The 15036-nt window shown below is 60.6% G+C and overlaps 1 protein-coding gene across 1 annotated transcript in view; it reads left to right on the forward strand.

The window, feature by feature from the left end:
- Positions 1-1660: 1660 nt before the first annotated feature.
- The window catches only part of MYO15A (myosin XVA), a 52068-nt gene continuing 38692 nt past the window's right edge, over positions 1661-15036 (forward strand). The window contains exons 1-10 of the mRNA XM_053911090.1: positions 1661-5317; positions 7240-7322; positions 7935-7998; positions 8783-8892; positions 9225-9299; positions 9530-9620; positions 12905-12910; positions 13245-13348; positions 13496-13559; positions 14468-14581. Of these exons, the coding sequence (XP_053767065.1) occupies positions 1661-5317; positions 7240-7322; positions 7935-7998; positions 8783-8892; positions 9225-9299; positions 9530-9620; positions 12905-12910; positions 13245-13348; positions 13496-13559; positions 14468-14581 (4368 nt within the window). The remainder of the gene's footprint in view (positions 5318-7239; positions 7323-7934; positions 7999-8782; positions 8893-9224; positions 9300-9529; positions 9621-12904; positions 12911-13244; positions 13349-13495; positions 13560-14467; positions 14582-15036) is intronic.

The raw sequence follows: 15036 nt of genomic DNA on the forward strand, positions 1-15036 counted from the left end.
CTGGCACCTGACTGGCTCTCAGTGAACCCTGTGAGGGGAAGACCAGAGACAAGAGGAAAGTGAGGGCAGAGGACATGAGGAGATGGGAGAAACAGACCTCGTTTGCTCACACACTCACCTCTCAGTTTCCACCTCTTGCCTGAAAAGGGCCTTTCACTGTCCCTGCTTCACAGCTGAGCAAGCTGAGCCTCCTAAACCACCCAAAGGCATGCAGTCAGCAAGTACCAGAACCAGGGCTAGAACCTCTCTGTTCTCGGTTCTTCTAAACAAAACCTTAATGGACCAAAGACTTCTCTTTGAGACCTGAAGCTTAAACACAAGTTCAGTGAGTAGGGAGCTGGACATTAGCTGGAGGTCTGTCTGCAGCCACCCCGGGGCGCTGTATGTCCTGTTCTTTGATCCTTGGGCATACAGAAGGAGGAGGGATGGTTCTGAGACCCCAGGTCCCAGAGCCACCACTGCCAAGATCTCCCTCCACCCTCTGCTTCTAACAAGCCACGCCTCTGCCTCTTATGGTGCAGATTCTCAAAAGGGGGCTGGTCATCAGCCTGACAGCGGGCATATGGCTGTGGGTCCACCCTGGATCAATGAGCTACACACCAAGATGGCCACTGCTTCTCAGCAAGGGCCAGAGCTGGGAGGAGAAGGCAGGGACTTTGGATACAAACCACACACGTGGCATCTCCAGCCACATATGTTCCGCAGGAACTTTGCCAGGTCTTGCTTCCTCCTTGTGAAGGACATGGGGCACAGCTTATTACTCCCATCCTACAGACGAAGAAAATGAGGCCCAGAGAGGGGAAAGGGCTTTCCCGAGGCCATACAGCCAGTCAGTGGCAGAGCTGGGGATCAGAGCCTGGCCTGAGCCACCCTCTGTTTCTGTTCCCTCAGCCCCCAGCATGGGGCCTCCCAGGCCCTGCTGGGGCTCCACCAAGGCACACCACCTCACCTGCCTTTGGGGCTGGCAGCCTGGTTCTCCCCAATGCATTATTCACGCTCCCAAGAGCTGTCCAGCTCCAGTTACGCTGACCAAAGCCCTTGGCACCTGCCCTGTCTGCTCCCCCCTCCCTTTCCCAGGACATGGAGCGTACAAGACTCCCCTCCAAGACAACTTGGTGGGTTCCGAACATCCCACTGTGGCTCAGGGGATGCAGCTCCACTCTCACCCAGTGCAGATGTGCTGGGTGGCTTGGGGAAGGTGGCCCCCTCTCTGAGGCTCAGTGCCTTCCTCTGTGAAGTGGCAGTGACACAAGCACTCACTGGTGGGCTGAACCCGCTGAGGCACTGGGAGCTCTTTCCAGCAGGCCAGCACAGTGGTCCTTGTCACAGCTCCAAGGCTAAAATGGTCTCCCCCAGCCCAGGCCTCACCGGGCTTCCCCTTCTTCTGGTAAATGACACCCACGCACTTTCCACCACAGCTTGAGGGTGAAACCCAAGGCGGCCTCTTGAGCAGATGAATTATGGATCCGCCCTCTTGGAAACCTGGTCCTAGCCAGAAGTAGCTTAGCTGTCCCTCCCCAGGCCACCCAGGCCAGTCCCAGCTGCTCAGAACCAGAGGCCGCTTGTAGAGCCACAGGCAGGAGATCCAGCAGGATCCCTGGTCTCCAGGTCCCTAGGCTTGTGACACCAGCCCCTTCCCAGTGGGGAGCAGACAGCCACCATGGCGAAGGAGGAAGAGGATGAGAAGAAAGCGAAGAAAGGAAAGAAGGGGAAGAAGGCACAGGAGCCGGAGAAGCCCAAACGGAGCCTCAAGGGGACGTCGCGGCTGTTCATGGGCTTCCGTGACCGCACACCCAAGATCTCCAAGAAGGGCCAATTCCGGAGTGCATCAGCCTTCTTTTGGGGCCTCCACACCGGCCCACAGAAGACCAAACGCAAAAAGAAGGCACGCACTGTGCTCAAGTCGACGTCAAAGCTCATGACTCAGATGCGCATGGGCAAGAAGAAGCGCGCCATGAAGGGCAAAAAGCCGTCCTTCATGGTCATCCGCTTCCCGGGCCGCAGGGGCTACGGCCGCCTCCGGCCACGTGCCCAGTCACTCAGCAAGGCGTCCACAGCCATCAACTGGCTCACCAAGAAGTTCCTCATCAAGAAGGCTGAGGAGTCCGGCAGCGAGCGGGCCACAGTGGACGCCTGGCTCAACCGCTCGGGCTCTCACATAGGCTCCCGCAAGCTGCCCTTCCCATCGGGTGCAGAGATCCTGCGGCCTGGGGGCCGCCTGCGGAGGTTCCCCCGGAGTCACAGCATCTACGCATCTGGAGACCCCGTGGGCTTCCTGCCCTTTGAGGACGAGGCCCCGTTCCGGCACGCGGGCTCCCGCAAGTCACTGTATGGGCTGGAGGGCTTCCAAGACCTGGGCGAGTACTATGACTACCACCGCGAGGGTGATGACTACTATGACCAGCAGTCGTTCTACCAGTACGAGGAGGAGCAGGAGCCCCATCCAGCTGCCTACGGCCCTTACGGCCCTTACGGCCCTTACAACCCAGCCTGGCCGCCCTATGGAGACAACCCCCATGGGTACCCACTGGAGGACCCTTATGACTACTACCACCTGGACTATTACAGTGGCTCTTACTACCCCACATCTGCCTATGGCTACAGCTATGGCTATGACGATTATGAGCCCCCCTACGCTCCCCCACGGGGATATGTGTCTCCCTACAGCTACTACGATGGTTACGAGGGCGAGCCATACACCCATGGCTACTACCTAGACCCCTTTGCCCCTTACGACGGGCCATACCTGCCCTACGACCTCCCATACGGGGTACCTGCCTTTGATCCCTACAGCTTGCCCTACAGTGCTCCCTACGAAGACCTCTACCCTGAAGGCGTCTATGGTGGTGGGGCCCAGGCAATATACCCCCCAGAAGTGCCCTACCTTTACCCAGAGGAGTCGGCCTTCGCATACCCATGGGTGCCACCACCCATCCTGTCACCCCATAACCCTTACGCCCACCCCATGGGTGACATCGCGGAGCTGGAGGAACTGGAGGAACCTGAGGAGGCGTCGGCAGAACGGCAGGGCACCTCCTTCCGCCTGCCCAGCGCCACCTTCTTCGAGCAGCAAGGCATGGACAAGCCCGCCAGGTCCAAGCTCTCCCTCATCCGCAGGTTCCGCCTCTTCCCGCGGCCCCAGGTGAAGCTGTTTGGGAAGGAGAAGCTGGAGGTGCCCCTGCCCCCCTCCCTGGACATCCCTCTGCCCTTGGGGGATGAGGAGGAGGAGGAAGAGGAAGAGGTGCCCCCGGTGCACACGGGACCCTACGCCTACCCCTTCTGGGGCTTCCTCACGCCGCGCCAGCGCAACCTCCAGAGAGCCCTGTCAGCTTTCCGCGCGCACCGCGCCCACCGCGGCCTGGGCTTCAGCCCTGAGTTCGGCGAGCCCTCGCCTCGCCCGGCCACCTCGCTTGCACGCTTTCTCAAAAAGACGCTGTCGGAAAAGAAGCCCATCTCGGGGCTCAGGGGCAGCCAAAAGGCCCGGCGGGGAGCCCCCGCAGTTAGGGAGGCGGCCTACAAGCGCTTCGGCTACAAGCTGGCTGGCATGGACCCCGACCGGCCCAACACGCCCATAGTGCTGCGGAGGGCCCAGGCGCGGGCGCGCAACAACAATAACTCGCACGGCCTGCCTGCGCCCCCGCCCGCGCCCGCGCCGCCTGCCCACTGGAGCGCGCTGCTCTCCCCGCCCGCGCTGCGTCGGGCCCCCAGCCCCGGGCCTCAGCCCTCCAGCCCCTTCACCCCAGCTCTCTCGGGCCTGCCCCGGCCTGCTTCGCCTTATGGCTCGCTCCGCCGCCACCCACCACCCTGGGCCGCGCCGGCCCACGTGCCGCCACGTGGCTCGCTCCGCCGCCACCCACCACCCTGGGCTGCGCCGTCCCACGTGCCGCTCACACCGCAGGCCGGCTGGTGGGCCTTATTGGAGCCCCCTCCCGTGAGCTCTGAGGTGCCTCTCGACCTGCTGGCCTTCTCTGGACCCCGGCCCTCCTTCCGGGGCTCCCACCGGCGAGGGGCATCCTTCAGCTTCCCCAGGACCTCCCCACCAACATCTCGTAGGCACGCCTGGCCGCCCCTGCCTTCTCCCCAGCCCTCTCTGAGGAGTCTGCCGGGCCTAGGCTACCGATCCACCTTGGGCCCTGCATCCCCTCAGCCTTCCATGCGGGCTGGCCCCTTCCAGCCCACCTTCTCGCCCCTGCCCCGCCGTCCCAGATCACTGCGGGAGCCCCTGTCCCCATACCGTGTCTCTGGGCGGCCCAGTGGCCCACAGTCACCCTTGCCTTCTTCTCCACTGGGCCCCAGCCGGCACTACTCGCTCAACCTGTCCTCGCACCTCCCACACACGTGGCGCCGCCGCAGCGAGCCGCCCACCAGGGCCGTGAAACCCAGGATGCGCCAGTCCTTCCAGGGGCCTCTCAGTCCTAGGCCTTGGCCTGCACCAGTGGCTGTGGCTGCGGCTGCCCGGGAGCTCCGGGAAAGCCAGCAGGAATCAGAGGACTCGGAGGTGCCCTGGACAATGCCCCCACTGGTCCCCAGCTGGGATGTGGACATGCCTCCCATTCAGCGCCCATCCTCACCCTGGCCAGGACGTGCCTTTTCCAGGCCACCCCCAATACCGGAAAACCCCTTTCTCCATCAAGCTGGCCCTGTGCCGTCACCTGACCCCCAGCTGGAGAACCCAGCCTCTGACTTCACCACTGTCCTCCTGGGTAGACACCATGACCTGGGGCCTGGAGAGCTGGCCAAATCAGCCAGCCCCTGCCCTGGGAAGCCCCAAGAAGAGACCCCTGCTGGGGACCCACAGCCACCAGCAGAGCCCGAGCCCCTGACCCCAAAGTCCCCCAAGGATTCCCCCCTAGAGAAGAAGGTGTTAAGGCTCAGCCTCTCCCACCCTCTGGCCAAATGTGACCTAATGAGGGCTACATGGCCACCATGGCGCCGCTGGGGAACGCTGCCCACTGTGCCTGCCCCCTTGCAGCCCACTCGTGCCCTGGGGCCCCTGCCCAAGGCAGGTGAGCTGCGCCAGGCAGATCCTGGGCGTTTTGCCGTAGTCATGCCTCAAGTGCAAAAGCCGAGCTCTTTCCAGCAAGTTGGTCCTGATACCCCGCAGCCTTCTACCCAGCTGACTGAGGACCCAGAACCCAGCCCCAAGCCAAGAGCCTGGAGTCTGCTCTGGTCCTGCCTCTGGCTGCCAGCAAAGACCCACCGACCCTGGCCACAGGCACACGCCCGCCCCTCATCCTGCTGCCTGCACCCTGAAGCTGCCTGTCTGCCCCACGGGGGCCCCTGGGAAGAGGTTGGCCCCAAAAGCTGGTGGAACAAGGTATGAAGCACAGGTCAGAGGGAGGGCTTGGGGTTCTGTCCTGGGAAACAGGGCAGGAGATCGTCTCAGGACCATATTGAGCTGCTGCCTTTTGGGCCTCAGTCTTCCCATCTGTGACTTGGGTAGAACAGCCCCAGGCACAGGACAGTGGCACTGGAAACTCCTCCCAAGTCACTTTGAGGAAGGGGTCTCATCCTAGCCTGGGCTCTGAGCAGCCCTGTCCCAGTACAGTCTGTATGGCACATCTGTCCCCAGCTGCCCCTCAGAGATTCTGGCGGGGTACAAAACTGCAGCACTTGCCTATCCCTCCTGCCCCACCCCCAATGCATGTTCATACTTTCACTTCCTCCTGATCCTCTCTCCAGTTGGAGTCTTCTTCTCTGGGGTTCCTGCTTAAGGGCAGTTCCCTGGGCTGCAGGATTCTAGACTACCTGAGGTGAGGGGCTCAAGAACCAGGCTTCCAGCCTCTTCATTGCACAATGGGGAAACCGAAACCCAGAAGGTCACACGGTGGATCAGACTCTTCCCCAGTCTTGCCGCCTGTGGGGTGAGGGGCAGGCAGCTTTCTGAGGGGTGCCAAGCCCATGCCTGGCTGTCATGCTCCGTGGTGGAATGTGAGCCCCATACCGAGTGGCCTTCAGTGAAGGGGGAGTGGTCACCAGAGCCTCCCCGGAGATGCCTGGGGTGGGCGGGGCATGCAGGGGCAGCCGGCGGTTCTGAACCTATGCAGACCGTGCCCAGTGCAGCGGGCAGCCAGCTCGCCCGGCAATGGCGACAGGGGCAGCCTGGCTGCTGGGGGGGCCCTGGCCCCGGCGGCGGGTACCCAGAGCCGTGTGGGCCACAGCGTTGCGGGAGCGGGCTGCAGGGCGCCCTGGGGTGAGGGGCAAGGATGCCTGGGCCCTCCTCACCCTGGAATACGTGAGTGGCTGAATTATTCAGGGTTTGCGGCCACTGGCACACATGGGCAGCAGGCTGGTGGGCGGGAGGCCAGGGCCCCAGGGCAATGCTCCCTGTGGCCTACTTAGCACGCAGGGCTCCCTCTTGGTGTCCCCTTTCCTCCCCGGCTCAGGGAGGGGTGTAGGCTAGACCTGAAAGGCTGGACAGCCATGTGGGCCCAGGCATGCCTGTGTGCCTGGGCTGTGTGCTCAGGTATACCACAGCCACAAGGGGAGCCTGTGTGTGTGCACCAAGCTCTAAGCAGCTATGGCATTCATGGTGTCACGTGTGTACACACAGTCAGGCACAGAGGAGATCCTGCAGCCCAGAGGTGGCATCAGGACTTTTGTCTCAAGACCCGCCCAGGTGTGGGGACAGCCTGAGGTGTCCATGCACATGAAATTGTGTCAAATGGGCACTGAGAGCACATGTCTCCAGCCAGGCACCACAGGCCTTCCCGCATGTCAGTGGGCACCTTGCAAGCCCACAGGTGTGCACAGGAGTTGTCTGAGCCGCAAATGCCATTGTGTGCAGGTCTGTGCATGAGGGCCTCCATGCTTGCCCCGACCTAGGCACCAAGGCACAGCATGGAGTGGGACAGTTTTTGTCTTGGTCTTCCTGAAGGCCCCATGCACCAAGATACAAATGTTCAAGTTATCACATGAGCAAAGACTTGGGGTCCACCCTGGAAAAGGATGTAAGCATTCAGAGAGCCCCGGAGGCTGGGAGGGCTTCTGGCCAGGCAGTGTGCAGTGCTCACACCCAGGTTGGACACGGGAGAACATGGGAACGCATGAGCGGAGGGCGCTGCTGCCCCCGAGTAAGGTGCCACAGCTGCTTGCCTTTCGAGGCAGGGAGGCCCACAGGCCCCACCTGGCTGTGCTTCAGGCTCCCTCTTTCAAAACAAGAGCAGGTCCCAGTTGTATCCAAGCCAGGGGGCCCCACGTGGGCACCTCAGGCCGGTGACCGCAGACCCTCTCTCACAGATGCATTCCATCCGAAACCTGCCATCCACACGGATCCTTGGGCAGCAGCGGGAGGACGGTGTGGAGGACATGACACAGCTGGAGTGAGTGGGTGCATGGCAGGGTCAGGGAGGGGTCACCGGGGAGAGTACCCCTTCCTACCAAGGGTGCCCTTCACCTCCTGGAACATTTTCAGAGCCTCAGTTCCCTCATCTGTAACATGAGGGCCACAGAGTGCCACAGAGGCCAGATGTGTGCGCAGTTCAGCTCTGGAAGTCAGGTGGGCCTGAGTTCAACTCCCCGCCCCACCACTTACCAGCTGGAGGGCCTCGAGCACGTCAGTTTACAGCCATGCACCTCAGTTTCTCATCTATAAGATGTGGGTGGGATGGCTGTTGTTATGAGGGCGCTGGCATGCTGGAGGTACCCCCAATGCCAGGGCTGTGCTGGCCTCTATCATTCTCCAAGTATGGTGGCTCCTCCCTTATGCCTGCTAGCTCAGAGCACCCCCAACCCGGTGAGTGAGATAAGGGTGCTTGTTATCATGCCCATTGGGACAGATGAAGAAACTGAGGCCCAGAGAGGCTAAGTAACTTCCCAAGGCCTCACAGTTAGTGTCAGAGACAGGGCTTGAACTCAGGCCCTTCTCAGTCAAGGCCCTGCACTGAGGGGAAGTAGGCCTGGCCTGACTGCTCTTTTTCCTTCTGCCCTCCCAGAGACCTCCAGGAGACCTCCGTGCTGTCCAACCTCAAGACCAGATTTGAACAGAACCTCATTTATGTGAGTCCTGGGACCGCTCGGCCCTGGGCTCAGGGCTGCCTGGCAGCTGCCTCCCGGTCTCCTGGGTCCTCAGTGGGAAGCACTGATCTCTTCTGTGGGGCCCCAGACTTGCAGCCCCTGGTTTCCACTCTGAGGTTTCTACTTTTTGAGCATAACCTACTGGAGCCTGGATCTCTGAGACCCAAGGCCCTAAACAGCACCCTAGAGTGGCAGCTGCCGGGGCAGAGGCCTGGAGACAGAGGGCCAAACGGAGAAAGCTTCCAGAGCCCTTGAATCCATAGACATAGGTCCCAGGAGTGAGGCGGCCACGGGGAGGAAGGGAGCCACTGGCCGCAGAATGACAGACAGAGGCCCAGCACCACAGTGCAGGTGGCAGGGTCACCTGGAAGGGCTTTGGTCACCTCAAAATCCACTGCCCTCCAGACCCCTCCCCACTCCAGGAAGTGGAGGTTTGCCCTCACAATGAGGTAGGGGTTCCTGGGCCTGGCCCTGACTGTGAGTGAAGGAAGCAGGCAGCAGCTACCACCGCCCCCTTCACAGAATCATGGCCATGGGGCTTTCCTTCCTCCCAAATCGTCCCAGCTTCGGACGGGCACAGTGCTTGAAATCCTACTACCAGAGGAGATGACCCACTGAGCTGTTAGAGGCCCAAGGTTCGAGCACTGAGGCCAGGCAGCCGGACACCTGTCCCCAGGGAATCAGGGGTCCAGGCTGCCAGGGCAGGGGAGGGACACACAGGGTTGGGAGAAGTGATGCACTGAGGCCACCACTGTCTGCAAGGCAGACGTACATCGGCAGCATCCTGGTGTCAGTGAACCCATACCGGATGTTTGGAATCTACGGTCTGGAGCAGGTGCAGCAGTACAGCGGGCGAGCCCTGGGAGAGAACCCGCCGTGAGTATCTGCTGAGCAGTCCTGGGCTCTCCTGGGTCTCTGTCTAAGCTTGGCGTGTCCCTGGCTGCCCCTCAGCAATGGGTCAGGGCTGGTGGCAGCTGGCAGCCCACCTGCTCAGCCCGACAATATTTCCCCAAGCCTGGCCACAGCTCCTCCTGAGGTGGAGGCCACTGCGGCCCCAAGCAGGGAATGCTTCCCCAAGGGTGGAGGTGGAGCGGGATTGGCTGCTTGGCTGGACAAGATGCCCCCACCCCTGCACCTGCCCTCTGGGAGGTTTGGAAGCACCGAAGGCAGGGGTCTGCCACAGTGTTCCCTGTGGCCTGTCTCTCCAGGCATCTCTTTGCAATTGCGAACCTTGCCTTCGCCAAAATGCTCGATGCCAAACAGAACCAGTGCATAATCATCAGGTGAGCTACACAATTCTATCAGGGGAACAGCAGGAGAGGCTGAGGACCTTTGTGCACATGGAGGGGGATATAGGGAGGGTCCTCAGGCAACAGGTCTGCATCAGACAGACCTGGGGAAACCACGTGGCTTCTGGGGCCCACCAGCCTACCTCTTGCCTTGTGGCGGGAGTCAGGGAGCCACGAGAGGCAGTGGCCCAGTTGAAGGTGACTCTGCCCCTTTGCCTGGACAGTGGAGAGAGTGGCTCTGGAAAAACTGAGGCCACCAAGCTGATTCTGCGCTACCTGGCCACCATAAACCAAAAACGGGGCATCATGCAGCAGGTAAGTCTGTCTGTCTGCCCAGGGTTCTCAGCTGAACAGCCCCTGTGCTCCCCCAGAGCCCAGGCTTCTCGGCCCCACTTGGAGGTTGGGCGTTTGAGCCCAGGTTTGCACCGAGAGTGCTCTTGGGGCTTGGGCTCTCTCTGCTCTCCCAGGGAGCCTCTGTGGGGGACTCCTCCTGCCTGCATCCAGCAGCTCCAGGTTCTAGCCCTCCCAGGCCTGGCTAGAGTAGAGGCCACAGGGGCAAGGGGAGTCCCTCTACTCCCCTGCCTGGCCTCACCTTCCTGGCTATGGCTCCCAGCAGGTTGTGGAAGAAGCAGGAGAGGACTGAATGTGGGGGAGGCCTGGGGGGGTGGTTAGCAGACACTGGGATGCTGAGGAGGCCCAGCCAGAGTCTGCAGGATTGGAGGTCTGCCCCGAGTCCGAGACCTCTGAAATGGAGAATGGTAGAGGTTTCCCGAGGACCCACTGTGTGCCGGGCCTGAGCTAGGCTCCAGGGTGGCAGGCAGCAGAGACGGACTGTTCTAGCAGAGGAGACAGAAAAACAACACACAAGTGAATTACGTGCGTGTGAAAGGGTGGTGAGCTGTGGAGAAAAGAAGGGGGAGAAGGATATGTTGAGGGAAGCTCTGCTGAGAGGTGAGGGAGTGTCAAGGATACCTGGGGGATAGCACATAGGCAGAGGGGACCGCAAGCACACAGGCCCTAGGGTGCAAACAGGCCTGGCGTGCTCAGGGGACATCAGAGTGGCAGCATGGAGTTCAGGTGAGGGAGGGTGGTGGCTCAGGTCAAGGAAGTAGACCCCAGAGCAGTTCAGAGGCCAGCCAGCAACCTCCTGAAGGACCAGACAAGGTTGTAATAGAGAGGGAGGGTCCAAGGGCAACCCCAGGCATCGGGCCTGAGCCACCCGAAGCTCGGGGCTACTGCCAGCCAGCCAGCCACCTGGGTGAACTGGGCTGCAGAGAGAAGGCAGTGGTACCATTGAGGTGTCTGCTGGGCATCCACAAATAGGAGGTGGGTGGCTGTGGATGCACCCCAAGCCTGGAGCTCAGGGAAGGTAGGGCTGGAGACAAAGATCTGCCTGCTTAGAACCTGACTCTCAGACTCCCTACCCTGGCCCGTGAAGACTTGTAAGTGGCCACGGTGACCCAGACGATGGTAATCTCAGCAGGTGATCTTGGGGGCACCGGGCAGGGGCTACTCAGCCCTGGGGAACAGGTCAGCCCAGGCTCTTTGGTCAGGAGGACTACATTTTGGCAGGCCCCCTCTGATGCCAACCTTGGCCTGCTAGCCCCTCCCATCAGCCTGAGTCTCCTGGCAGCCAGCCAGGCCATCCCTGTCCCTCAGCCCCAGGCAGGGTTTTCAAAACCTCTGAGAATAGACTCCTGCAGGACCAGCTGAGCAGGCCAGCAAGCGTGGGCACAGAGCCCACCTGTGTGCAGGGCCTTCTTCAGCCGTGTCCCTCCACGGCCCCATTCACGGTGGGGGCTCTGAGGCCTGGGAGGGAGTCAGCTTGCCCAGTGCCCCAAAGTGAGGGGCTAGAGGGGCCGAGATGGGAAGTTCAGGGCCGAGGACTCTCTTGGCAGGGTCAGGGAGGGTGGCTGGCGCTGTAGGACATGGCGGGCTGGTGAGCTCCCATGCTGGGCGTACAGTGACCGTGAGTGTGTGCCTGCCAGTTAGGACAGCCGACGGCTTGTTTTCTAGCCCTGCTCATCCTGCTTGCGTAACCAGAGAGGCTGGATCTAGGGGCACTTTTAGGCTTGGCTGGGTCCAAGGTCTTAAACGATGTCTCTTGTCTCTCATGTACGGGCATGATCCTCATCCAGTCTCCCACTGGTCAGCAAGATGGTGCTACAGAACCAGAACCCACACCTCCCAAAATGCTGGAAACAGTCTCAGGGCTCTCTATCACTGGCTGGTTTTGGCCGTGTGTCCTCACAGGACCAAGGTTCCCCAGGGCGCAGAGTGGCTAGAGGCTCTGCACCCAAACCACAGGCACCACCCCACCTGGGGGCTGGGTTATTGGCCCCACAGGGCCAGGTGCTTACCCACCTGACTCACCTGTCCCAGCCCCTGGCCCCTGGCCATGTGCCACAGCCCTACAGTGGGCACTCCAAGACTAAGGGACAGTACGGACCACAGCCCAGGCAGACCCTGACCCACTGAGCAACCCCAGGCTGCCCCCGCTCCTCTCCGGACCTTAGCCGACCCCTCTGTACAATGGTCACAGGATTTCCTGGACTAGCCGCAACTGCGGGAGTGACCGGATGGAACTGGCACTTTCCCCAAGGTAACAGGTATTATTTCTGCAGGGACTGGGTTTCCCCTGCACCTCCCTTAAGAATTTATCCTGAGAAGATGAGTCAGCATGAGAACACCATATGCACAACTATGTACACAGTCGTCACGATGTTGTGTTTTCACTCACAGACATGTTACCTCACCTCTCCAAGTCTCAGACTCCTAATCTGTACACGGGTGATATTAGGGCCTACATTATAGGATCCCTAACTATTAGGCCCAAGGATCCAGTGCATGGTAGGTGCTTAATAAATGAGAGATGTGATTAGCTCTGCTCTCATTTCACCTGTTTAGCAGGTATCTGTTGAGGGCCTCCTATACACAAGTCCTGTGTAGATGCTGGGGCTCCGACGGTGTGCAAAAAGGCAGATTCCTGCCTGTGGAGGCTGACACGGTAGTGGGGGAGACAAGATACAAAGAAACGAGAGCATTTGCCAGAGGGCTACAGAGGGAGGGACTTCTGTTGCTCAGAGGCAGGTATGTGCCTGGCTGTCAAGGGAGCTGCCAGGAGGCTGTGGTGCTGGGCAGAGAGAGGCAGGTGGGGCCAAGCTATGTAGGGCCTTGGAGGGCCCTGTGAGGACTTGGCTTTGTGCCAGAGTTAGGCTGGAGGACGTGCCCTCTGTGAGTTTTCAGAGGGCCTCAGTAGGGACCCGAGGCAGGACCAGAAGCCTCCAGGCACCCCGGTTACCCATGGCTGGAAAGGGAGGGAAGGGATGACCTCCCAGACCCTCCTGTGAGGTAGGCCCAGCAGACCTCTGCATCTGGGGCCACAATGCAAGCCCCGAGCCCAGATGCCTGGGGGTCTCTGAGGTTCCTGGCTTCACTTTTACCTGGTGGCTCCCCTGACCCCACAGGGGACCAAAGGGGTCGGCCAGGCCCTCCGTAGTTGGAGGGCCTGGTGTTGTGTGGGGAGGAGTGGTCAGTCCCACAGGTGACCTTCTGTCCTTTTTCCTCTCTTCTCTCCTGCCTCCTGACTGCTCCTGAAGATAAAGGTATTTGGGGGGGGGGTATGCCCATGGCCCTGTGAGAGGCACGTGGGTTTGTACATGTGTACACACTCCATGTGGAGGTGGGGTTGGCAGCAGGTGGTGTCTAACCGCCTGTCCTGGCCGGTCCCTGCCCTGTGTGAGGCTGAGCCTGCGAGTGGGGTAGCTGGGGGCTGCATGTAGGGTAGGGCTGCATATGGTGGGGGGAGCCCACCTCCGATTGCCCCTCATGAAGGGGGTCCTTGGGGAGGTCTGTGTCTGGGAACAGTGGGGGTGGCCCTCGCCAGGCTCCTCACCCTGGGCCCCCAGAACAGTTTCTGCATCTTCTCCTGGGACCCAGATCCTGGAGGCCACGCCCCTCTTGGAGTCCTTCGGCAATGCCAAAACCGTCAGGAATGACAACTCCAGCCGCTTTGGGAAGTTTGTGGAGATCTTTCTGGAGGGGTGAGTGAGACAGTGGAGGGGCCCCAGAGACCCGGCTGTGTGTGCCACATCCTGGCATAGCCCTCAGTGCCCATACCAGCCCCATTGCCCTGCCCACCAACTCCCCAGGCTGGAGCTGACCCTGCCCCCTCAAACCCTCCACCCCAGGGGCGTGATCGCTGGTGCCATAACCTCCCAGTACCTGCTCGAGAAATCCAGGATTGTGTTCCAGGTGGGCTGGGCCCTCCACGGGCTTGTGTGTTGGGACAAGGGACGGGGTAGAAGGGGTGTGTGTAGTGACTCAGAGCCTGGCCCCTGGCCAGGCTGGGTGAAGGTTGAATTAATGAACAAATACGTGTGTAAGTGTGAGCTGTGACAAAATCCCCTCCCCACACCCTACAGCCACATTGGCTCTTCCCTGTCCCTGAGGCACACCAGGCATGGTCCTGCCTCAGGACCTTTGCACTAACTATCCTTTCTATCTGGAGCACTCTTCCCCCAGACACCTGTATGGCCAAACTCCTCACCTCCTCCAGGTCTTCCCTGAAATGTCACCTGCTCAGGGAAGCTGTCTTGTTGAAAAATGAACTCCCCTCCCCCTTCACTGCTTTATTTCTCCCCAGAGCACCTCTCACCACCTGACATATTTGAAGTTTTAGCCAGGGATTGGCTGAGTGTCTGCCTGGCTGGCTGGCCGGTGGGCTCCATGAGGCCAGGGGCATCTGTCTGCCTTGCTCCCTGCTGTATCCCAAGGGCCTAAAGCAGGGCCAGGCCCATGGTGGGGGCTCAGCCACCCTGGCCTAACAAACTGTCAGGGCACCTGTGTCTGCTCTATGACACACGTGTGCATAGGTGTGTGGAGCTGGTACACATGGAGAAGAGCCACCTTTTCTTAATTCTCCAAAAAAATGTTAAGCCCTACCCAGAGCACCCTCCCCACCACCTTACCAGGGCCTCTCCACCATCCTCTCCCTACCCACAACCAGAACCAGGCTGGGGCTCATTCCACACACAGGTGCCAGGTCTCACCTGCAGCCCCGTGTGTGTGTTTACATTTGTGGGCACACCTGGGCCTGTATGTGTCTGCGGGTCCCATAGGTGGGCAGCTCCCCTCTCTGCACCCACCCACCTACTCTGCAGGCCAAAAATGAGAGGAACTACCACATCTTCTACGAGCTGTTGGCTGGGCTGCCTGCCCAACTCCGGCAGGCTTTCAGCCTACAGGAGGCTGAGACCTACTACTACCTGAACCAGGTGAGGGCCAGAAGACATCTGAGGGTCCCTATGCCTGGTCCCCCCCTACCCCTTCACCCCAGTGGGCTGAGAGAGCCGAGCCGTGGTGTCCAGATGGCCAGTGAAGACGATGGAAGTTTGGGAGGGCAAGTTGGGACTTGTGGCCTCCCGTCATGTGTGGACGGGTTCAGATCCAGGGTGGAGGCCTACCTGATTCTTCATTTTTCTGGACCCTGGAAAAGAACCAAGCAGCCTAGAGCTACTGTACTTCCCTCTAGGGCATCAGTTTCCTCATCTGTAAAATGAGGCAGCACTGGCCCACTTCCCAGGGATGTGGTGAGGATTAAAGGGAAGAAACGTACCCAAAGTTCTCTGCACAGGCTCTGTGCAGCACCTCCCCGCCCGTGGGAGTGGAATGAGTCGGAGTGACTGGCTTGGGCCTTGTTGCAGGTCAGGGCAGAGCAGGGGCCTTAAGG

The sequence above is a fragment of the Desmodus rotundus genome, chromosome 9 (assembly GCF_022682495.2).
Source record: "Desmodus rotundus isolate HL8 chromosome 9, HLdesRot8A.1, whole genome shotgun sequence".
In the NCBI taxonomy this organism is placed as follows: domain Eukaryota; kingdom Metazoa; phylum Chordata; class Mammalia; order Chiroptera; family Phyllostomidae; genus Desmodus; species Desmodus rotundus.